The sequence below is a fragment of the Symphalangus syndactylus genome, chromosome 4 (genome assembly GCF_028878055.3).
Source record: "Symphalangus syndactylus isolate Jambi chromosome 4, NHGRI_mSymSyn1-v2.1_pri, whole genome shotgun sequence".
In the NCBI taxonomy this organism is placed as follows: domain Eukaryota; kingdom Metazoa; phylum Chordata; class Mammalia; order Primates; family Hylobatidae; genus Symphalangus; species Symphalangus syndactylus.
In genome coordinates this window covers 136,800,897-136,826,701 of record NC_072426.2, presented here as the reverse complement: position 1 = coordinate 136,826,701, position 25,805 = coordinate 136,800,897, and the positions used below count along the sequence as shown (strand labels likewise).

The 25,805-nt window shown below is 36.8% G+C and overlaps 1 protein-coding gene across 1 annotated transcript in view; it reads right to left on the bottom strand.

Annotated features, from left to right (window-relative positions):
* Positions 1 to 4,478: 4,478 nt before the first annotated feature.
* Positions 4,479 to 25,805, bottom strand: part of TMA16 (translation machinery associated 16 homolog) — a 30,612-nt gene continuing 9,285 nt past the window's right edge. The window contains exons 2-7 of the mRNA XM_055276315.2: positions 18,523 to 18,635; positions 12,617 to 12,654; positions 11,317 to 11,401; positions 10,011 to 10,159; positions 7,745 to 7,787; positions 4,479 to 5,872 (exon numbers count right to left, since the gene is read on the bottom strand). Of these exons, the coding sequence (XP_055132290.1) occupies positions 5,692 to 5,872; positions 7,745 to 7,787; positions 10,011 to 10,159; positions 11,317 to 11,401; positions 12,617 to 12,654; positions 18,523 to 18,635 (609 nt within the window). The 3' untranslated portion in view covers positions 4,479 to 5,691. The remainder of the gene's footprint in view (positions 5,873 to 7,744; positions 7,788 to 10,010; positions 10,160 to 11,316; positions 11,402 to 12,616; positions 12,655 to 18,522; positions 18,636 to 25,805) is intronic.

The window sequence follows — 25,805 nt, the reverse complement described above, 5'->3', positions numbered from 1 at the left end:
ATTATAAGAGTCCTGGGGCTGAGGTGGGAAGATTCTTCCATCTGCCCCATATAGTTTACCCTTCCTTGCCTTGAAAATGAATATTTTAGAACAGAGTACAGCTCTTAAAAGTTATTAGTATAATTATTATTATAGTTGTTATATAATACTTTAATTAAGAAAGATGAAAACCTTTTTTCTTTCCTAAGTCAGCCCAATGGTGCTATTTTACATATCAACACAGTTGAAAGGAAGTACTGTTATTTTGGGCTGCAGTGTTTCCTCCACATCTAAAGAAAGCCCATTTTGAAATTGGATACTGCATTAAAACAAAGGAGGAAAAATTATTTTAACTGTGTGCAGTTTTTGAAATTAGGCATTTGTACTATTTTGGTTTTACATAATTCTCTTGCATTAACAATTTACTGTTTTGTGAATCATGTGTACTAAAGCAAATTAAGAAAAAGAAAATAATTATCTGTGAAAGACTTTGTATATTAAACAAGTGACGCAAACCTTGCTTGTGGTTTCCACACTTTTTGCCTAACAGACTGATATTTGTATTTGCAACGTCCAACCACGCATACATTTTTAAGATTTTACAAGGGTCTGAATATATAATTATTTTAAAGCAAACCTACGTTGACTAACTCATGACATGGTACAAATAAATACACAAACAGAGGGAAACCAATGAAAATAAACTATGTGGACTTTCAAACCTGCTTTAAAAAAAAGTTTAAGAGAAATCACGATGTAATCTAAAGAGGGATTTTCTCAAGAATAAGTCTTGGATATAGAAAAATAAGAATATAACAGCATTTTTCTATTCAGAGATAATAGCGGATTCAGATGATTGCATGGATAATAAACATTAAAAGCAAGATATTAGAATCTAAGAGGTTTGGTGACAGCGAAAAACAAGGTCCTTTCCAAATGTCCAACTTCTAAGGACCTACAGGGCTTTCTACCAGTCTGCTAATTACATGAGCCAACTCTCCTGCCCAAAATCTGAACTTAACACCCTCCCTCACCACCAGAAATTATAGCAAACATTCCTAGATCATTAATCACTATCATTATGTATCCAGTGATCCTAAAGTGGGTGCTGTGATAGCGATTACCAAGAGTAGCAAGGGTGTGGGAGTAGAGATGCTTTAGATAGAGCAGACACTTTTAAGCTCAGACCTAAAGGAAGAGAGAAAATTCAGTTATTGTCGGCCTTGCAAAAGCTCAGGGGAATGGCAATGCAGGCAGAGGGAATGGTAAGTACCGAAATCCCGAATGGGAAATGTCAAGCAAGGCTGATGGATTCGGCCAGTAGAGAAACAGGTCCTTGTAAGACTCTTTATTACAGTCATCCCCCGGTATGTGTGGAGGACTGGTCCCAGGACCTCCTTCGGATACCAGAATTCATGGATGCTGAAATCCCTGATACAAAAATGGTGTAGTATTTGCATATAACCTATGTATATCCTCTTGTATACTTAAAATCATTTCTGGATTACTTATAATACCTAATACTACGGAAATAGTCATTACAATGTATTGTTTAAAGAATAATGACAAGAAACAATTCTGCATGTTCAGTACATACTTTTTTTTCCGGACTATTTTTCATCTGTGGTTGGTTGGATCCAAGGATGCAGTACCCTTAGATAGGGAGGGTCAACTGTACTTACAGAGACAGTAAGATGCAAAGGTGCGGCCTTCCCATATGTCTTGTCCTACAGAAAGACACAAACAGAAAAGGGGCCAGATGAGCTGATAGTGCTACATAAGGGGAAGGGCACTCTGTTGCTGAGATGCTGAGTCCATGTGTTGCAGCTAAGTATTATATTAGATTGGTGCAAAAGTAATTGCAGTTTTTGCCATTAAAAGTACTTTAACAAAAAAAGACAAAAACTGCAATTACTTTTGCACCAATCTTGAGTCATTAGTTTTATAGGCTGCAGCGTTATGCTACAGTGACTCGAGGTGGAGTCTCAGAGTTCATCAGAACCCAGGTGATGACAAATTGTCTCACTATCTCCTTCCCAGAAGATCAGGAGGCAAATGATATCCTCCATATCCCCATGTTCCGGGAAGATTACAGGACAGTCTTCCAAGGCTCAGTCAGGTCATCCGCAGCAGAACCCTGCCCAGCTGTGGATCAAGTGGACATACACAAGGCCATCAGGGTGCTGGCAAAAGGAGCAAGAACAGTGGCAAGAAGGCCAGTTAAGAAGCTACTGCACATAGGACAGGCAAGACATGGTGACTTTGGTAAGGATGAAAAGTAGAGATTGCCTGACACGGGCCAATTTGATTTTCACTTTGGAAGTGGAATCAGAAATACTCGCTAATTAAAGTATATTGAGGGAAGGCATAGAGGACAGAAAGTGAAAAATGAAGGATGATTTTATAGGCAGAATTCTGGCCTGAGAAATTGCGTGAAAAACTTAGAAAAATCAAGTTTCTGAGAAAATAAGGAGTGGGAAACAGAACATAAGTAGGAGTATTTGCCTTTGAAAGGAAAAAAAAAAGATATATCCATTAAATCAAAAGAAACTGGTAATCTGTGTTTTCTCAAAGATGTATAAAAAGCCAAGGGTTGAACATTGAGAAGGCTAGTATTCAAGTCAAGCTAGAAAAAAATATAAAAAAGTAGTAAAATAATTTTCTCAAAGTTAGAAAATGAACTTAGTAGGGGAATATAATAAGATCACTAAGCAGTACTGAGAATCCACTTGAGATTTGCAAACATCAGTATGAAAATGGTCTGTTTGATATTCTTCAGCAATGTTGAGCTGCCTGAGAACAGGCCTGAAGGAAACATAGCTGTTACTTGGTTTGGGTTCTGAAAGCGAAATAACTACAGTCAGAGGCAAAGGAATTGAGGGTATATGCAAGGAAGCAACTATGAACTTGAAGCTAAACTCAATAAGACATGATGCATAATGAGAGTGAGGTCAAAGTGCAGAACTTCAGCAATGAAGAGGGGTGGTGACAGTGAATGAAGAGTGGAATACTCAAAATCAGGTCTACAGAGTGGAAGTGCTGATAAGGATCCAGGTGTGACCACTGAGAGGCCTCTGATGGGATGGAGAAAAAGACTGGAAAACTTAAAACTCATACTGTTGTTATATTTGTTAGCCACTATTTGTTATCCACAAGGAATCACTAAAATGATTGCTACAGGGGAGAAGAAAACGAGGCCACGAGCTAAAGTATTCTACGAATGGGCAAAAGGTTCTTCTGGGAGGTAAGATAGTAAGGAAAGAAGGCAAGAACAGAACTTCAAAGACCTAAGGGAGAAATTATTCTGAAGTGGCAGTAGAGTAAAAAGGACACCTACCCAATCTCCTGCCCCTGAAGCATATGGAAAATAAGAATAGAAAAAAGCTTCTATTTGAGGTAAGCAAGGTCCTGAAGGGACACCTCTGTCAGTACGGCAAGGAAGCAACTAGGATATTAGGGAAAAAGACCACAGATGTGAGTCAGCTGCTCTGAACTTGGAAATGTATCATTAACTTATGTCCATGGAAGTTCAGCTCATTGGTTTAGACAAGGGGTCAGCCAATTATGACAAGCAAGTCAATCCCCTAGCCTATTTTGTATGGCCATTAATTAAGAATGGTTTTTATATTATTATTTTACTTATTTATTTTTTGAGACAGGGTCTCACTCTGTCACCCAGGTTGGAGTGCAGTGGCACAATCTAAGCTCACTGCAGCCTCTGACTCCTGGGTTCAAGCAATTCTCCCGCCTCAGCCTCCCCAGTAGCTGGGATTACAGGCATGTGCCACCACACCCAGCAAATTTTTGTATTTTTAGTAGAGATGGGGTTTCACCATGTTGGCTAGGCTGGTCTCGAACTCCTGACCTCAAGTGATCCACCTGCCTCGGCCTCCCAAAGTGCTGGGATTACAGGCGTGAGCCACCGCACCCAGCCGGTTTTTAGATTTTTAAAGGGCGGCAAACAACACACATATGCACACGAATATGCAACAGAAACTACACTTGGCCTATAATGCCTAATATATTAATATTTACTTTCTGGCCTTTTACAAAGAAAAAGTTTGCCAGTCCCTAGTTTACAAAAATAAGTTACCTTTACTTTGTTCCATGGCCATGAACTATAAGACGTCTTACAAAAATATGCCACTGACTTAAAAGTGGTCTAGATGAAGGGAGCACAAGTTATCATCCCAGAAAGAACATGTTCAACAGGCAAGGAGTAAGAACATCTTAAGCATCACTCTAAAGACAAGTTATCTCTGAGGCTGCTTTGATCCAACTAGGAGTGACATGCTTATTGCGGTCCTAAATGTTATATGCATTCATTAAACAAATACTTACCTATTCTAGTTTCCCAGCAGTGTAACTTGTTAGTTGTAATCTTTGCTTTGACAACACAGGGGAAACTAGAAACAAATGTTTAAGAAGGAGGACAATCTGTCATTTTTCACAAGTTATTCATCTAACAGTAGGGGCTTTTAAGTGTCAGTCCAGATAAAGCAGTTCTTATTCTCTTTAATGCAATTTATGACTCAGTTTTTACAACCATTTTAAGACTATGAGGCAAAAGCGAGAGGGGAGGAAACTTTCAGACATTAACTACTCATGTAATCCTAAAACCACACTTTTACACAGATTACTAACTAATCAACATAAGTTACTTTAAAAAAAAATTAGGATTGTAAGAAGTGAAATTGCAGAAATTTTATTTTTAATTTTCAGAAGTAAAAAAAGTTATAATACTTTAACTGTTAACGAGGCTTGGTTGATATCCAGTTAACCTAATACTGCATTAATGTTTTTATTCTTTTCTTGAAAATACTCAAATACACCTGCATTGTGCTCTTTTAAAAAAATACTAAGGATACTTGCATTTAAAAAGTTTTTGAGGAAGAAAATTATACAACATTCATGTTTTTCATGGCACTGAAAATACTGAATTATATGTCAATTTATCTCTTAGAAGAAAAAGTAGCATAATTAAAATCACCGGTTCTCTAATCTTCAATTCTCTCCACAAATAAAACCTATCACTTTTCACAATAAAAAAGCAAAAAATAATATACAATTAGAAGGAGCCAAACTAAAACTCTTTATCCCCTTTGTCAAAAGATAAATTAATTGTGGGAGATCAACATGACAATCATCACTGATTTTTTTTTTCTTTTACCATTTAACTCTGGTTCAAAAGATAAATAATAATCTATAATCCACCAGTGTATACAAACTTCTTATCACATTTTCCCTTATTTTGTAAAAAAGGAACATAGGTTTAATGTTTAAAAGAAGCATTAGTGTGATATTATTACCGAAAAACAATTTTGCTATTATCACAGCTCAAAAAGTACCCACAGGAATCTTTTAGGAAACAGGTTACTGTCCATTTCACAAAACGTGAAATTAGGTGATCATAAATACACAAGAAAAACAAAACATTTTTTGTCCTTAGATATTGCTCCCTCCCGGCCCGAAATTCAGATGAAGACTAAACAACTTCTGCAGATCACGTCTATCTATTTTAGCAACTTAATGTAAATGAAAAGCAATCTTCATTTTAAAATATATAACACCATTTTTGAAACTGCAAATGAAACTCTCATCATATAAGAGAATGTCAGTATCAAATTCTTATATCTTGACAATTAGGTACCATAATCAATGAATATAATTTGAATCTCTCAAATTATTTATTTTCAATTCAAGTGAAGACAATTAGGCCACTGCAGTCATTTCCTCATCTGAATCACTTGATTCATCGTTTAGTTCCAATTCCCCCAAATCTTGGTCTACAGTTATAACAGTTTTCCTCTTGCACTTCTTGGGAATTGCATCATTAGTGCAAATTTTTCTCATTTTAATGTTTGGTAATTTCTTCAGATCAAAGTCCCATTCCCTAGACAAAAGGAAAAAAAAAAAAAAAAAGAGTGCAGACTGTTGGTAAGAGTTAACGTGGAAAAACAGGAGATAGTAAATTTTTGAAACTCTGAGGATCCTACATATTCAAAACTTCAAAAGCATTAAAGGAAAATATTACGCACAAATTACTAGAAAGCTGTTCTATTCTTTCATCCTCTCTAACCTGAGTATCTCCTTCTCTCAGGCTACCCAGATCAAGAATTGCAATCAAAAGTAGGAACTGTATCATACCTGACAAATCTCCAAAATACAGTCAGAAGAGGTTTTCCTTTTCACACACAGAAGTACATCCCAGTTAAGTTTCAGTAATCAACTATTATTCTTATAATGGAAAATTTTCAGTTTTTCAACCTCAGTATTTTATTAATTACTTTAGAAGTAATGTGAATATTGTTTTGGGAACTGAACTCTTAACCAGAAGGCTATACTCATCTCTCTTCTTGTTTCTGGCTTTGGAGGAGGTGGAAGATATATTGTTTTAGAAATAAAGAGCATATTTATATGTTTAAGATTACAGGCAAAATAAAATTAAGGTATATAAAGAATCTTAAACTCCACATACTTAAATTATAAATACATGCTATACATCAGCTCAAAATCGAACTGTACCTTAAACATGATAGATGAATTCTATTAAAGCTAATTTAGTTTCAATGAATTCAAAAGTACAGACAATGACTGGATTTAAATTTACCTAATTTCAATTAACATTAAATATAAGACCCCTCAACATGGTCTAGTTAAGACCAAAATGATTAATAAAACAGAATCTATGTTTAAAAACTAAAAAACTGCTTTTTGATTCATTTGTTTCTTATAGATTCCAGATATTAGGCCTTTGTTGAATACAAACAATTTTGAGAATATTTTCTCCCATTTTATAGGTTGTCTGTTTATTCCCTTGACAGTTTCTCCTGCTGTGCAGAAATTAGGTCCCATTTGTCAATCTTTGTTTTTATTGCAATTGCTTGAGGACTTAGCCATAAATTCTTTATCAAGGCTGCTATCAAGAAGGGTATTTACTAGGTTTTCTTCTAGGATTTTTAAAGATTATCCTAAGTGAACTAACACAGAAACACAAAACCAAATACTACATCTTCTCACTTATAAGTAGGAGCTAAACATTGGGTACACAAGGTCATAAACAAGGGAACAACAGACACTGGGTAACACAAGCGGAGGGAGGGAAAGGAGTAAGACGTAAAAACACCACGTACTGGGTGCTATGCTCACTACCTGGGTAATGGATTCATTCTTACTCCAATCCTCAACATTACACAATACACCTTTGTAACAAACCTACACATGTACCTCTGAATTTAAAATCAAAGTTGACAAAAGAAAAAAAAAACCTAAAAAATCGAAATCCTACTCAGTAGTTTCCCAGTTTACAAAAGAGTACAACTAGAAACCACTGGACAAAGCAGGTCGTGATGACTTAACCTGTTCCCTGGAGTCATTCCTATAACCATCTTCTCTGCAAAAGAGGCTGCTACAGAACAGCCTGGGGATATGACTCTGAGCCATCACATCTGTTGCTGTTATTTCTTTTTCAAAAAAAATAAATCTGGGGAGGAATAGTGAGATCACATACTTTGAGGTACTATAACAATGTATCTTAAACTATTTTGAAAAACAAAAAGCACACCAGGTCACTATCCTGTCGGTGCAGATCAACTGTCTGTAAGCCCAACTTCAGAAAATTCTTACTTGGTCTGATAAAAAAGAAAAGGTTACAAGAAACCCCTGATTTTCTTTTAGTTCTACCAGCTAGACTCTAAGGGGAAGAAAGTTCACCTGTCAGGTACTTTACACACAGCTTCAGGGAAACAGTACAAGACAGACTCACCTAAATGTTTTCAGATTACTTGCATTTAGAATGTCTGGAATCTCTGGAAAAGAAAGTAATTTATCTCCATGAGGCAATGTTTTCTAAATCACATAATTTTATGTACAACAAATAATAATTTTCAGCAAGAATATCCAACAGAAAACAAAATTTCAAAGTATTGCTGTAATTAACATGAAAAATTTGCTAAAGGGGTTAGTTTAAGATGACTTAAGAAAAACCCTATTAAATGATAAATTCTAGCATAGAATCTATGAAACAAAACAAAGCTATTAGGCCGGGCGCGGTGGCTCACGCCTGTAATCCCAGCACTTTGGGAGGCCGAGGCGGGCAGATCACGAGGTCAGGAGATCAAGACCATCCTGGCTAATAAGGTGAAACCCCGTCTCTACTAAAAATACAAAAATTAGCCGGGCATGGTGGTGGGCGCCTGTAGTCCCAGCTACTCAGGAGGCTGAGGCAGGAGAAAAAAAAAACAAAGCTATTAACAAAATAAACCCTGTCCTTTTTAAACAATAAAAGGTATCTGGCAAAGTATAACTATAAATTCACTAAAATAACATGCCAGGTTGCATATTTTTTCTTGGTGAAAAGTACAATGTTTTCAAACATATAATCTACCTTCACAAGGTAGAATTTATCTCAGGAATGCAAGAATTAATGTTTAAAAAAATCACATTTTTCCAAATGTGAAAAAAAGACTTTTTTTAATTAAAAAAAAAAAAAATTTTTGCTTAAAGAAGTTCAATACAGCCGGGCGCGGTGGCTCACACCTGTAATCCCAGCACTTTGGGAGGCCGAGGCGGGCGGATCACGAGGTCAGGAGATCGAGACCATCCTGGCTAACACGGTGAAACCCCGTCTCTACTAAAAATACAAAAAATTAGCCGGGCATGGTGGCAGGCGCCTGTCGTCCCAGCTACTCGGAGAGGCTGAGGCAGGAGGATGGCGTGAACCCGGGAGGCGGAGCTTGCAGTGAGCCGAGATCACGCCACTGCACTCCAGCCTGGGTGACAGAGCAAGACTCCGTCTCAAAAAAAAAAAAAAAAAAAGAAGTTCAATAAAACTTAAACCCATTTTTAATAAAAACCTCGTATATGGTAGTTCCTTACCATATTTCAAAAGTTCATCATAAACCAATATGCATGATCACACTTAAATTGGTGAAATACAAGAGGCATGAACAACAAAAACTGGAAGGCTGCTGCAAATATCTGGCCAATTCAATACAATGTTAAATGAAATTTAGTATCAAGTAATAAAGAAGATAAAATAAGCATGTTTGCTACAACTGTCTATTGACTTTTACAATAGTTTCAGAGAATAACAGTATAAGGGGCTAGGTGTTAAATGGTATAAATAAGCACAAAAAAATGTTTTAAAGGAATCTTAATGAATCAGAAATAGTTACACCACATGAGGAGGGGAGAGGGGATGGTTACATCTAGTCTTCTCAAAATCTTATCAAAACAGAATTTAGTGACAATTTCCCCAAAGGGGAATTGACACCTGCCAACTCATCAAAGCCTGTTTACCAGACCTATCCCCTGATTCTGGGAAAAGCACTGCAGCATAGCAGATCTGAGTTTGAGTCCTAGCTGTATCACCAACAAATGGTTTACTTTGGATGTGCTCTGATAAATACTGCCAACTCATCTGGCTGCTACATGTTGAACAGACTTTAGCGGGAAAGCGTGGAGGCACAGAGAGCGACTGGGAGGCTATTACCATGGTACAGGTGAGACGACAGTGGCCTGAACCAGGGAAGTGGGAGGTGGTAGTAGCAGTCGTGCTGACAGGTTGGATGTGGACTATGAAAGTGACTCTAGAGTTTCTGATCTGAGCAACTGGGCAGGTGGTGATGCCACTGACTGGAATAAGAAACCTGCAGGAGGAGCAAGTTTTAGGAGAAAAGCTGGCCTTTGTTTCACGACATGTCAAGTCTGAGAGTTTGAGAAATCCATATATGATACTGCAAATTTGGAGTTCTGGACACAAGTTAGGGTTGATAAGATAAATGTGAAAGTAATCAGTATTACTATCACAGTAAAAAGACATGATGTCACTGTCACAAACCTGATAGTTTTGTTGGGAATGTAGGGGAAAAAAAAGAATCCAAAACTTTTCTAAACCCTCACAAAGAAAAAGACATCAAAGGAAGAAAATTAAGCGAAATAAACAAGATCTAAAATAAAACCTTTGAAATCAATCACAAATTGATACTGCTATGTCATATAAAAGGAAAATAAAAAATCAGTGAGCAAACCAAGGCCATATCCTTCAAACTGCTGTCGCTCCCGCTCCATCGTCTGCTTGATGACGGTCTCCCGGGAACAGTGCCGCCTCCCCTGCCTGTCCTTGATACTGTTATGTAACTCAATCTGCTCCAGCTCACTGCTGAATCGATTTAAGTACCTGAAAAATAAGAAAATGATTTGTGTTACATACAAAGTCTATGTATTGGGCTTACATTACTTAATGGAAAACTTAGTATCCAGCCTTCATGTGGCCTTTAAATGTTTATGTTTCTCTGAGTTCCTCAGGTCCTCAAACCTCTTTTACCCATTCCCTAGATAACTCGACCATTTCTTTAACTTCAGTGACCAAATCGTAGCCTTCTATCAAACTGCAGACCCTCACATTCAACCACCATCTCCATCTGGATGTCCCCTAGTGGCTTCACCGTTAGCACATCAAAACTGAACTTGTCATCACCCTGTCCCCAGCTACCCCCCCACCAAATCCCCTCCATCTCCTGGGTTCCCTATCTCAGGAAATAGTTGTCCATTCGAGGAATCTGATGGCTTCCTTGACTGCTCTCTATCACTTTTATTCCACACCTAAGTTTTCACTAAACACTGAGACTTCTACCTTCTTAATATCTTTGGAATCTTTCACTTCTCTTTATCATGCTATGAGCCAAGCCGAGGCCACCATCATTTCTTGCCTGGATTGCTACATCAAGCTTTCCACGGTTTCCTGGCCAGAGTCATGAATCTCTCAGTCTGTTTTCTTCATTCTCAATGTGTCCTTTCTAATGTTAAGTATGATCATTTCAGTTGCTTGCTGTAAAAGCCTCCTATGGTTCCTAATTGTCCATGGATGAGGTCCCAACTTTTAGACTGACATCTGAGGTCTTGCATGAGCTAGTTATCACTTATTGTACCTGCCACACTTCCCTCCTTGAACTTATTTTAGTCATATGAAATGTCTGGCAGATCACTAAATATGTTATCTTCATCCTCACTTCTGGGCATTTTAAATATTATTCTTTCTGGCTAGGGGTTCTTCAAACTACCTTGCCTCGATCTGCTAACCCCCACCTTTCAGCTGCAAGTGTAGATGACACTTCTCCAGGAAGCCCATCCTGATCCCAAGAAAGTGGCCTAACTACCACTCTGTGACCCAAATAGGTTACAAATCTCCTATAGTGACTAAGCCAGGAAAAAGTCTTCCTGATAACAAAGCCCATTTGCTCTTCTGCAAATCCGTAACAGAGCTCTGTGTCTTAAAGAACCAGGCTGGAGAATTCCCTTTTCTGACCCTTTGCTCACGATATGCCCAGTGTTTACCTTTCAATTAGTTCACAAGCATCTTTCTTTGAATATCTCTTTTTTTGGGGATCAAGATGATTTTGAAACCATTGCAGTTTTTCACCTATAAACAACAAGTACCAAGACAGTTTACCCCACAAGTCACCATTTAAGCAAGTAAATATTCATTATCATTTGCAACATTAACATGTTTAAAACAGAACCAAAATTTATGTCAATGTTTAACATAAAGCCTTGTGTGGGCTCAAAGCTAATTAAACCAGTCTGTCACAAATTAAACTGTCAGATTTTAATTTAGAGAAGAGAGAATAGTGGGAGGGATGCTCTTCTGTGTATATTTCTTATCCAATATGGATGAAAAAAGGAAAATAATTATTTAGTTGAGCCTGAACTTCTAAGTATTTAAAAGCAAAGGATAGCTTGTCAAAAATAATAACATGAAAACTCCATTAATGATGAGAATGATATTTGCTGAGTATTTAATAAGCTGTAGGTACTATGTAAATAGCTTTATAATCCCATGAGAATTAGTACTATTATTACCCCCCCTTGTAGATGAGAGATGTTAAATGACCTGTCCAGGGCCTCAAAGTTAGCAAATACATTAAGCATACAAGAGCTGCCAGGTACTGTGTAGAGTAATTGATATATATTACCAAAGAGCCAACAAAATTCATCCTTATGAGTAAACCTGACCGTCAGGGTCACTTTCAGTTAGATTTCTCAAGATTACAGATAAAAAAAAAAAATCACCCAGCCCTGTATACTGAGATCCCACTTAAAAATACTATTCTATTACCTGATGAAGCATTGATGGGAGTTCAAATACCTTTAATTTTAATAAAAGAGCCTAACAGTCAGTATTTAAATCTCAGACTTGGAGTAAAAAATTATTAGCAATAAATCTGACCAAAAAAACAGTGACATGACACTGAGATACAAAACTGAAGATTTGTATGTCCACGTCATTAAATAAATATGAATTGTTGTTTCTACCTAGGCCATAATCCTTCATAATTCTAATGGTTAGGGTGGTAGAGTTAAACATCAGATAGATGGACAGATGGATATGAATGTTATGTGTAGACAGGTAGGTAGGTAGATAAATATAAACTAACAGTTTCTGGAAAACTGAGCTAGAAATCATTAACACTGTTTATTTCAAAAGTTTAATGATTGATTTGCTTTGTTTAGATCAAATCTGATCAAATTCACTTTGATAAAAACAGTATTTCACTAAAGAATAAAAAGAAAAATAAGTACAGGGCAGAAATGCCCTATACTCTAGCCAGAGTTTCAAATAAGTAAACCCACTTACCAACAAGGTTGAGACGCAAGGCCTTTTCATTCTTCAATCTTTAAAGGAAAGGTAAATATATGTGTTAGAAAATTTCCAAAGCAAGTTTTAAAACTCTGACAATAACAACAAAAAGAAAAACTGCCTAAAGAACTCTAATTAAAAGGTTACTCTTTTACAAATTTGAAAATAATTTTGTCAACAGAAACATTAAATACCATGCTTCTCTTTTGAATCACTAGAATTTTATCAGAAACTTCTTTTAAGCACCTCAATGTCTAAAGGAAGCCTATAGAACAAACCAGTTTTGAAAACACAACTGAAAGCTTTTCTGAATTATGAACATTCGGATGGGTTCTGTAATATGCAGAATACTTGAGCACAAGAGTAATGCAAACCTTCTGGAAGACTGAGTGCTGCCACCAAGATCAAAATGCACTACTGTCATCTTTTAAATTTCAATAAGAACAAAACAGAATGGTTACTTTCAATGAATTTGAGAAGAATTATAACAAACAAAAATTTCATTTATGCTCAGAAAGTGTATAGGTAATACATGCCTCCTATTACTGATATTCTAAACATTTATTCATTCAGGAGACCTCTGTATACCAAGTCTTTGCCAGACTTTAGTTTCTGATAGCCCCAAAGGATACAGCCATGAACAAAAAAAAAAACACTGTCCCTGTCCTGAAAAACCTTAAAATCTAAGGGCAATAAAAACATGGGGAAGCATACAGAGCTATAAAAGCATAGTTAAAAAGCACCTACCATATGTTTTAGGATTTGGGAAGGTTTTCCAGAGAAGTAAACTTTAAGCTGAGACCTGAACATGCAGAGAAGTTATTCAGGATTTAAAAAAAAAAAAAAAAAAAGGATAGGGACTACGGGAATGATAAAAGAAAAATCTTAGCCATAGGAGAAGGCTTTGTATAAAGCAGGAAGTATACATGACTTTTATCCACAAAGAAGTAAGCAAACCAGATTTATCGTCCCATTTTACACAACTAGAAAACTAGAGAAATAAAATGAAATCTTTCGTTATTATTATTATTAATTATTATTATTAGAGACAGGGCCTCACTATGTAGCTCGGGCAGGAGTGCAGTAGTGCCGTCATTGCTCACCACAGCCTCAAACTCCTGGGCTCAAGCAACCATCCTGCCTCAGCCTCCCATGTAGTTAGGACTACTGTTATACACCACCATGCCTGGCTACTTTTTGTTTTTTTTTTTAACTTTTATTTTTGTAGAGACAGAGTCTCACTGTGTCACCCAGGCTCGTCTCAAATTCTTGGCCTCAAGCGATCCTCCCACCTTGGCCTCCCAAAGCACTGGGATTACAAGATGAGCCACCATACCAGGCCAAAACCTTCTTTATATAAAATTTTTAAGTTACAGAATAGGAGAAAATATTCATAACACAAATAACAAAGGACTTGTATCTAGAATATATAAACAGTCCTTACTACTTAACAACAGATAACCCAGTACCAAAAAGGTAAAAGATTCAGACAGATTCTCCATCAAGAAAACACAAATGACCAAAAAGAACCTAAAAAGATGCTCAACATCATTAGTCATCAAGAAATGAAAATTAAAACCACACTGAAATACCACCACACACCTACTAGATTGGCTAAAATTAAAGAGGAAAAAAAAACCCTGACAACATAACATGGTAGAGAGGATATACAGCAAATAGAACTCTCATACTCTGGTGGTGAAAATGCAAAATGGTACTATCACGTATATACTTAAATATACACCAAATGATCCAGCAATTCTTATATACCCAATTTCTTATATACTTAAGCAAACATCTTAAGTATGTTAACCTAACGTCTTATAAACTGAATTTCTTATAAACTCAAACATCTACCCAACAATTATAGTTCTAGGAAGTAAAAGCAAAATGAAAACATATGTCCACACAAACACCTGTAGTACATGAATGTTTTACAGGAATGAACTTTATTCCTAATAGCAGAGATTAACAAATATTTTCTTCAATGGTCAAGTAGTCACGTTTTAGGCTTTGGGGGCCGTGTACCTGTCACAATTACTCGGCTCTGTCACTGCAGCATGAATGCGGCTATAGAAAACACAAAAGGAACCAGCATTGATGTTTTCCAACAAAACTTTTCATAATAACAGGTGGCTAATGCCTTAGCTTGCAGACCTCTGATAATAGCCAAAAACTAAAATATATCCAAACGAACATAGACAGTGAATGGATAAGCAAGGCGCGTATCCAGTGAATGGATATAAATAAATTGCCTGAGGATGAAATATTATTCCCAATAAAAGGAAAGAACAACTAATACATAAAATGACATGGATAAGTCTCACAAACATTATGCTATGTGAAAGACGCTGGCACAAAAAACCACATACAGCATGATACCATTTATATTAAACGTTAGAAAGATAAATCTCACCTATCAAAATAAAGAGCAAATTAGCGGCTGCCTGAGGCTGGGTTAGAGGGTGAGGACTGACTGGGAATATGCACAAGGGAATTTTCTAGGAAGATGAAACTGTACTACATACTGATCAGGGTGGCTACACCAATGTATACAATTGTCAAAACCCAAAAGCTACACTTAAAATGTGTTCACTTTATTATATATTAATTATACCTCAAAGTTGATTTTAAAAAACAAAGAACACTTCACAAAATGCTGGAGAATGGCTCTGAGAGGAATTTGTTCCTTTTAAATAAGGCTGGAGGGAAGAATCTAGTTAGAAATCAAGTTGTAATAATTCTGAATGGACTCAATGGGAACCTGAACTTAGAGTGGTATCATTTGGAATTAAGAAAAGTAGAGAGATCTGAGAATTATTTAAAACAGTACTTGCATGTAAACATGAAAAAATTCTTAAGACAACGTGTAAACATCATGGTTTTTTTAATTTTTAGGAAAATAATTTAGTTTCTTTTTTTTAGCTTTGGTAAATATTTATTTTTTTTTCTTTTTTTATTATTATACTTTAAGTTTTAGGGTACATGTGCACAATGTGCAGGTTTGTTACATATGTATCCATGTGCCATGTTGTTTTGCTGCACCCATTAACTCGTCATTTAGCATTAGGTAGTAAACATCATTTTTAAAGAGAATCAATAAGATTAATTCTCAAAGGTAGTTGTTCCTGAGATTCTTATCCATCATGCTTAGTTTCCTTTGTTAATCTTCCATTAGGAGTCATTTTCATTTGCTATCTAGAATTATTTGCCAAAATGTTGCTATACTGAGAAATCATAAAACAAAAATCACATCATATCAAAGAGCCACTTGCTGCTTGTAAATTGCTCATTGTTCAGAATGTGCTAGTCTTCAAACTATCCTAGTTCCTGTCATACGGTCCTAAATCCGAGCTTTTCAAATGTTGAAGATAAAGAGTATGCTTGAACTTCTACTCTAGCATTGTTATCCACTCCTACAGTATCTTTTCTGACGTCTGCCAACAGCCATGTGAGGAAGCCTGGAAGCAGAACTTCTCCCTAGCAAGCTCTGAGATGAATGCTATCCCAGACAACAGTTTAGCAGCAGGCTTGTGAACGATGCTGAGTCAGAAACACCCAGTTAAGTGGCAATGGGATTCCTACCTGATCCAGAAACTGTGTTTGTTTTAAGCTGCTAAATTGTAGCAGAATTTCTTATGCAGCGACAGTTACTAAAACAACATCTAGTAACTGCTATTCATTTCTAAGAAGCCATAGGTACCCAAGTTCAAGTTGTCCTGTTGGTATGCTCTTCAATCGCCTTGCTTAAAGTTATCCCAACCATCTGGGTATCTTGTCACCAATCATCCTTTGAAATGGGGCAGGGAATCAACAGCGTTTCAACATGTCTTTTGTGACCACATTCCCATTTAAAGTTAAGTATGACTCGTGGTTACTGATGCTGCAACTCAAAAAACCGACATCTATAGTGGCCTAAGCCTATGATTTCATAACATAAAATAATGTTAAGTACTATTAAAATTGTATATTTGGTTCTAGAGCCATAACTAAGAGAGTGACTTTTTGAAAATAAATTTTAAAAAGGGAAAAAATCCAATCTGTTTAGAACATTGTCCAAGCAGAAAAATTAAGTGGTCTTTCTACTTTGCATTACTAAAAGAGAAGTCTTGGCCAATAAACAGAATTTTCTTAGGACAATATATGTATCAGATTAGCATGTTGTTCTGTTTTATTCTTCCATAATTTTTCTATAACATTAATTCTGTAAATCAATACACAACATGCTGAATATACTTGACAACATACAAACATTCTAGGCTCACGGTCACAATGACAGTGAACCAAGTACTTAATAATATTCTAAAGCAGTTACTTGCTAAAATATTGCACATTATACCACTGGTACTATATGTAAGGTAAGCAGTTCATAGACACAGAATTAAACAATCTTTAATAAAATGGTAAGCAAGTTGCTTCAACCCTCCTCCATTTTCTTTTGATCCTTTCACTTTACATTAAGGACAAAAGTGTGGGTTTATTTTACCAGTCTTCCAACCTTCACCAGATCTTTTCACCAAACATATACAAAAGTTATGTCTCAGACTCAGACCATTCACAGCAGGTAATAGTTATCTACTTGATTTTAAGAGAGAAAAAATATCCCCTTTTTAAAAAATGGTATTTGAGGGAAAATAAATAGTAGTGTAGGTCAGTGATTCTCATAGTGTGGTCCCTAAACCAGCAGCAACAGCACCAGCATTAGCTGGAGACTTGTTGGAAATGGAAACCCTTAAGCCAGAAACACAAACCTTCAGAATAGAAAATTCTAGGGGTTGGAACAAATAGTTTTAATAAGCTCTACAGATGTATTTCATGTACTTAAGTTTGCAAAATATTGATATATATGAGAGCAGAAACTGCAAAATCACAGTACTAATAAATCCTATTAAAAAGATACAGCAAAAGTCATAAAAGTGATGCACTAACAGCTGAAGTTTGAAAACTACTGTGCTAAAGCAAAACTGCTATCATCATAGTAAATCTTTATTTAAAAAAAAAAAACTACCCCCCAGAAAATAAAGAAAATTTGACTCTGCTATCACAACACTTATTTCCTTCTAGCCAAATCACTGTGAAACAGCTAACCTTTACTATATAAGGCTTACCTTAAGCAAAGAATCAACATTTAAAAATATACTGGTTTCCATTATCTAGTATGCAAATGTATCTAACATTCATGAAAATGGCAAGGCTATTCTAAAATAGTCAAAATGATGATTTTTATTTGAACTTCATTTTAAGGAATCTTTGAAACAGCCTTCTTTCTCCTCCTTCTCAGTCTCACTTGTGGAATGCTCCTTCTTTTCCTAACCTCTAAGTGGTACAGGGCCACTGGACTCAGTAATTGGCTCTCTTCTCTTTCCTGTCAACAGTTACTCCTTAGGTGAACTGATCCTGTCCAGTCTCACGGCTTGAAATCCCACATGGATGCTGACCACTCCCAAATTTGTGTCAATACCCCTAACCTATTCTCTGAACACTAGACTCAACATATCTAACTATCCATTCCATATCTCCTCTTATATGTCTCATGGGCACTTTAACCTATATGTCTTATATATAGACCTCACATTTTTCAACTCTCTGTTCAAATATAACTTCTTCAGAGAAGGCTTCCATGACTATCCCATGTAAAACAGAACTTCTCCCTCACTCTCCATCCCATAACTTTTTAAATTTTTCATGGCACTCATCACCTACTGCTAGGTAAATTACTTATCTGTTTTAGGTAAGCTCTAAAAGAGTAGAGTCCTTGTTCAGTTTCACCTTCTGCATACAGAACACACTCAATAAATATTTATGAAAGGGAGACAGCACTGTGAAAGGATACATGTTTGAAAGATAAATGTATAAAGGGGCTTTTTACCAACGAGTAATACAAATGATGAAAAGATACTTACTTTTCCTTTTTTTCTTGTTTGTGGGCCTCTCTTGTAATTTGAGCTGCTTTTCTACTATATGGATGGATGACTTTTTTTTCCCGTCCTGCACTTTTTCCCTTTGGTGCTTTAGGCTAAAATGTATGAAAACACATGACACATATAGTCAGATATGTAAGTGCCTTCAGTCACAAAAATCTTCTTTACAAATAAATTTCAAAAACAGTAATATGACAGAAATACAGTAAGCCAAAAATACTCCCAGAAAAATCAGGAGATAAGCCACTCATTAAGTAATTGTAATAATCTGTTGCCATGGTAATGACAGAAATGATATATTCAGAGGTGCTCTCCAATGACAGAAGAAAGGCACAGAAGGAGTCAATAAACTCAGCTCTTCAACATGTTCTATCTTCAAAGAAGATACAGGGACTACAGATAGTGAGGAGACTCACAGCCAGAAATTTGTTACAGTTCGGAAAATTAAGGGGGCAGAAGGGACTTGGATTATTAGTAGGGGCTTGACTTGGATGTTTCATATGGAACAAAGCGGGCAATGAATGATGCAGAATCAAAGCTGGGCTCATTGCCTGTACAAATTAGGAATACAGAAAATAATAGAAGCCATCTCAAAATTAGTATATCCAAAAGGGAAAATGTATCATTTTCCCACTGAAGACTTATGCCAGTTAATCAGATCACAATTCATTAGGTCCTCCAAACTAGACATCTGTTTCTTTTATTCCTACATAATCCTGTATCTTACCTCACCTATAATGATTTAGGAATCATATTTGGCTCTCTGTAATTAAAAAAACCCCAAATAATGGCATAACCCAGATTAAGTTTGGTTCTTTATTGTTAAAAGTAGGAGCTGAAGGTTCTGTTCCACAAAGCCCTTAGGGATCCAGGATCCTTCCATTTTTTTGTCTACTAGCCTCAGGCTATACCTCCTGTCTAGTTCAAGACAGCCTAATACCAGGTCTACACTCAAGCCAGTATGAAGTAGGAAAAGAAAAATCTGAAGGTATGTCCCCTTTTTTTAAGAGCATGACCTGGGAAGTTGCAGATCCTTTTGCTCACATCCCACTGACCAAATCTATTCACAGTGTTACATAAGGGAGAGTAGTAAATATAATCCTTATTCAGTGAGAAAAAGATCCATTCATATAGAAAAACAGAAAGAATACATTAGGGGACAGCTGGCAGTCTCCAACAAACCTATTTCAGAAAAAGGCCAAGTGGCTTTACAATCTTCTTCAAAACTATTGTCAATTGCTTAATTGAGTCCTCAGAATCTTTCATAATCAGGATGGTCTTTAGATTCTCCCCACTAGTCCTTTTTTCAGCAAAGCTACAGAGCTTGTCTTCATAAAACACTGATGTAGTAAAGTCCCTCTCCCCTGCTTAAAGCACTCCACTAGCTCACAGTTAGGTCCCAAGTCTTTAGCACAGAAACAATCTAGCCCCAACCTGCTTCTCCACCATTATTTCCCTTGCTCCTCTATAAAAGATTCTTCACCCCATTCTTACTGAACTTGTCACCATTCCAGAACATACCAAGCTATTTCATAACTTCTTGAGACTGCACTTGTTATTACCTCTGCCTGCAAAATACTTTACTTGCCCTTTGATAAGATGCAGCTCAAAATTACTTCCTTTGTAAAACTAGGCAGAACCATTTAAAATAACCACAAATTCCTCATTCACAAATATATTCATTCTTTCAACACTCATTGAGTGCTCTGCTCACTTTCTGATAAACCTGAGAAGATACATCCACATCTGAATCTTAGGGTATCACTGGAAGTTGGTTACAGGTATAGGAAAACAAGTAGAACCATCATATAACAGAGTATACGTACTCTTTTATGTATCTCTCTGCTCACATGGCAAGTGCAGAGGAGAAAGGGAGGTGTAATGAGGAATTTTTGAGATTAAAGTACCTAGCAAACATGAATCAAGTAAAAACTTTCAGGACATTTGGCGGGCTGCCTCTAAGATGGACCCAATAAACCCCACCTCCTGATCTTCATGCCCTTACGGAATCCCCTCCTTTTGAATGTGGGCTGGACCTACTGACTCACTTTTAATGAAGAGCATTTAGCAAAAGCAATGAAATGCCAATTTGGAGATTAGGTTATCAAAGAAGTCTGGCTTCCATCTTTCTCCCTCTCAGGGAAACCAGCTGTCATGTAGTGAGCTGCCATATGGAGGGGCCACATGACAAATAACTGAGGGAGGCCTCCAGACAACAGCTAGTGAAGAAGTGAGGCCTGCAGTTCAACAGTCCACGAGGAGCTGAATCCTACCAAGAACCAGCTTAACAATCCTACCAAGAGCAAACTTAGAGGTAGATCCTCGGCCAAGCATGGTGGCTCATGCCTGTAATCCCAGCACTCTGGGAGGCTGAGGCAGGTGGGATCACTTGTGGCCTGGAGTTCAAGTCAAGCCTGGCCAACACAGCAAAACTCCATCTCTACTAAAAATATAAAAATTTGCTGGATGTGGTGACACGTGCCTGTAATCCCATCTATTCAAGAGGCTGAGGTGGGAGGATAGCTTGAACTCGGGAGGTGGAGACTGCAGCAAGCATAGATGGCACTACTGCACTCTAGCTTGGGCAACAGGGTCAGACCCTGCCTCAAAACAAAACAAAAACAACAAAAAGAAGTAGACTCTCTGAAGCTGTGCCTTGAAACCACACCCTCAAGTAATACTTTCACTGCAACCTTGTGAGAAACCTTGAGGGACAGGAGCCCAGTCAGCCATGCCTGATTCCTGACCAAAAGAAAGGGAGAGATCATAAATATTGGTTTAAGCCATCAAATTTTAGGATAACTTGTTACACAGGAACAAGTTATGACCATGACCAAACGCATGACCAAAAACCGAAAGCAAAGATGCATCCTGTGAAGAGAGATCTGATCCCACATATCATTATTAAAAAACGCTTAAAAATATTTTAAAAATTCACAAAAATCCCAAGGAAGAAAATATAAAGTCTCTGAAGCTGCTAAAACTGAAAATACATAGCCATGAAGTTCCAGCAGTATGTTCAAAACTACAAAAAATGTCCTTTAAAGACTCAAAGGTGTAAGGAAGGGACCCAGTTTCAATTAATTCAAGATGGATTAAAGACTTACATGTTAGACCTAAAACCATAAAAACCCTAGAAGAAAACCTAGGCAATACCATTCAGGACATAGGCATGGGCAAGGACTTCATGTCTAAAACACCAAAAGCAATGGCAACAAAACCCAAAATTGACAAATGGGATCTAATTAAACTAAAGAGCTTCTGCACAGCAAAAGAAACTACCATCAGAGTGAACAGGCAACCTACAAAATGGGAGAACATTTTCGCAACCTACTCATCTGACAAAGGGCTAATATCCAGAATCTACAATGAACTCAAACAAATTTACAAGAAAAAAACAAACAACCCCGTCAAAAAGTGGGTGAAGGACATGAACAGACACTTCTCAAAAGAAGACATTTATGCAGCCAAAAAACACAGGAAAAAATGCTCATCATCACTGGCCATCAGAGAAATGCAAATCAAAACCACAATGAGATACCATCTCACACCAGTTAGAATGGCCATCATTAAAATGTCAGGAAACAACAGGTGCTGGAGAAGATGTGGAGAAATAGGAACACTTTTACACTGTTGGTGGGACTGTAAACTGGTTCAACCATTATGGAAGTCAGTGTGGCGATTCCTCAGGGATCTAGAACTAGAAATACCATTTGACCCAGCCATCCCATTACTGGGTATATACCCAAAGGACTGTAAATCATGCTGCTATAAAGACACATGCACACATATGTTTATTGTGGCACTATTCACAATAGCAAAGACTTGGAACCAACCCAAATGTCCAACAACGACAGACTGGATTAAGAAAATGTGGCACATATACAACATGGAATACAATGCAGCCATAAAAAATGATGAGTTCGTGTCCTTTGTAGGGACATGGATGAAACTGGAAACCATCATTCTCAGTAAACTATTGTAAGGACAAAAAACCAAACACCACATGTTCTCACTTATAGGTGGGAATTGAACAATGAGAACACATGGACACAGGAAGGGGAACATCACACTCTGGGAACTGTTGTGGGGTGGGGGGAGGGGGGAGGGACAGCATTAGGAGATACACCTAATGCTAAATGACGAGTTAATGGGTGCTGCACACCAACATGGCACATGGAAACATATGTAACAAACCTGCACATTGTGCACATGTACCCTAAAACCTAAAGTATAATAATAATAATTAAAAAAAAGAAAAAAAAAAAAAAAGACTCAAAAACTTTAGGGAAAAGAAGTTTGATACCCCTTGAATATAAAAACGTCCTCATAGTTTTATACGATCTTGGCTAAAGAACCTTCAAGACTTAGTACAAAGAAGGTACAAAGAAATTAACTTATTTTTTGACTCAACTGTAAGTTATGATTCCTTATAATATAATGAAAAGGTTGCCTCAAGGCAGGATATGAATATATAGTGAGACACAGACATATGTACAATAAAATTTACTGTATTTCCAAACACTTTCATTTTTTCAATACATTAAAATTTGGAAAAAAATGTTTCAACAGAGAAAAACTAAAGTAAAACTCTATCATAAAATAACTAACAGACCGTTTTGAATATCTACACCTATGAAAAGACTCTGGCACCACAGAAATAGTCCAGTTAGAAAACCTGCATTAAAAGTATCTCTTCCCTACACTCTTTAGTGACTATTTCAAAAAATTCAGTCTGAAAGTCTATTCTTTGGATTCATAACTAGAAGTAACAAAAAAACACACAGTTTATTCAAAACGACATAATAGAGTTATTTTAGGGGCAATATGCTTTAAATATTCCTGTTAAAATCATAAGTAAAAAAAAGGAACTTTGCCTAAAAGACCATCAAGTTGAGCCGTAGTCTAGGCTCAACTAGAGCCAGAAATGCCATTTGGACTACTCAGTGAAACAAGAGACATAAAGGAGTGATCATTTCACCAAACACACTTGAAGTACACAGAGTGTACGTAAATACATTTTTTTTAAAGTATAAGACCAAACCCATGCCTACAACTGAGAAAGCTGAGAGTGCAATACCGTCAACACCATATACCCTTAAACATAAAAATACAGGCATGCCTCACTTAACAGGGATACTTTCTGGGAAACGAGTCAGTAGGTGATTTCCTTTTTATGCAAATATAAAATGTACTTACACAAACCTAGATGGTATAGCCTACTACACACATAGGCTCTGTGGCATAGCCTATTGCTCCTAGGCTATAAACCTGGCCAGCATGTTACTGTACTGAATACTGTAGGCGACTGTAACACAAAGGTAAGTATTTGTGTATCTAAACATGTCTAAACATAGAAAAGGTAAAGTGAAAATACGGTATTATAATCTTATGGGACCACCATCATATATGTGGCCCACTGATGACCAAAATGTCTTTATGCCGTGAATGACTGTAAATTACAGTAAATGATGTACCAATTTTACACCAGTGACATGATGGAAATGGGATGGACTAAGCAAATCTTCACTTTTTTTGCAGTGAATCTTCACTGCAGATAGTAGTGAAATGCACTAGTGAGCCCTAGTGCATTTTCTTTCCTTAACAGACAAATATGATGCAACCACAGGTGTCAATGACAAATAATTAGCACTTCCAAGAAGACTTTAATGGTTCCATACATAAGCCTTTCTAAACCCCACCCAATCTTCAAAGACCACTTAAAGGTCAAGTTCAACTGGTCCTTGAAGGGATCCAAGAATAATTTCATATCTCAGTAGCCTTTTCCTCTTGGTAGCATTTACCATTTAGCACCTAATAATGTACTGCACTGCCCAGCATTAATTGTACATTTGTGTGTTATTTCCTTAATAGCAGCTCATTTGAGACTGCAAATATGTCCTGAGGTTGCAAATCACAGTTTGAGGGAAGTAGAGAAAGTGGGATGCTGCCCTGGTGAACATTTACTGAGCATCCACTTTGTACTGTACAATGGGCTACTATGAATTAAAAATATTAAGTATGTTCTTTAAAATAGTGTGAAGTATCAAATATAAAATTTATTTATTTATTTTTATTTTTTTTTTTCTTTTGAGACGGAGTCTTTCTCTGTCCCCCAGGCTGGAGTGCAGTGGTGCGATCTCGGCTCACTGCAAGCTCCGCCTCCCGGGTTCACGCCATTCTCCTGCCTCAGCCTCCCGCGTAGCTGGGACTACAGGCACCCGCCAACACGCCCGGCTAATTTTTTGTATTTTTAATAGAGATGGGGTTTCACCGTGTTAGCCAGGATGGTCTCGATCTCCTGACCTCGTGATCCGCCCGCCTCGGCCTCCCAAAGTGCTGGGATTACAGGCTTGAGCCACCGCGCCCGGCCCAAATATAAAATTTATAAAATAGCTCATGATAGTGTTTTCCTTAACATTAAAAGAATATCTTAATAATTCTCTAATGCAGACTTTATCTTCATTTTAGATTCTAACATCTAGTTCAACTTACGTTATTCCAAACTTACCTACTAATATCTAGTCAGAATAAACTTCTCCCACATTCTCTACTGCCACTTCTTTACACCTCAACCTCATATTAATATATATATATATATATTTTAATTACTGAGCACACACTAAATATACCATGTACTAGGATAAGCACTGAGGCTTCCAGATCAAAAACTGACATGAACTTGCCTTCATGGAGTCTACAATCTAGTTTTCTCAGGAATAGCTAACTTAGTAAGTGCTAGCTAGAAAATGGATCAAAAGCATAGGGTCCTGACTCACTTCGGGAAGTAAGGAAAGGCCTCCCTGAGAAAGTAACCTGAGATCTAAAAATCAAGAAATTTACTAAATATTTCTCAATTTCCAGGCTACAAAATAAACCTACCACCTAATTAATATGGAAGTTAATGTTTAAATCAGAAAATCAAATCAAAATATCCTCCTTGTTCCCAGAACAAAAGAGAGAATATGAAATAATACTATTAAGTACAGATTTTGATCCAACATCAACAAACACTTGCATCACTGTATATCTCTGGATACAGATAATCAAACACTCTGCAACAAAACAATCAATATCTAAAATCAACAAGTTGAAAAGTGATTGCCTTGCATACTGGTATTTTTTAATGGCAAAATGGTGAGAACTAGCAAAGCTAAATAACAAATGAAAAGAGAAGCATTAAAATAAGCTGTAGAAAGAGACACATAAACAGACCGGTTTTAATTCTCTTTAACTTCAGTCAGAATGGCCCAACCAAAGTTTGA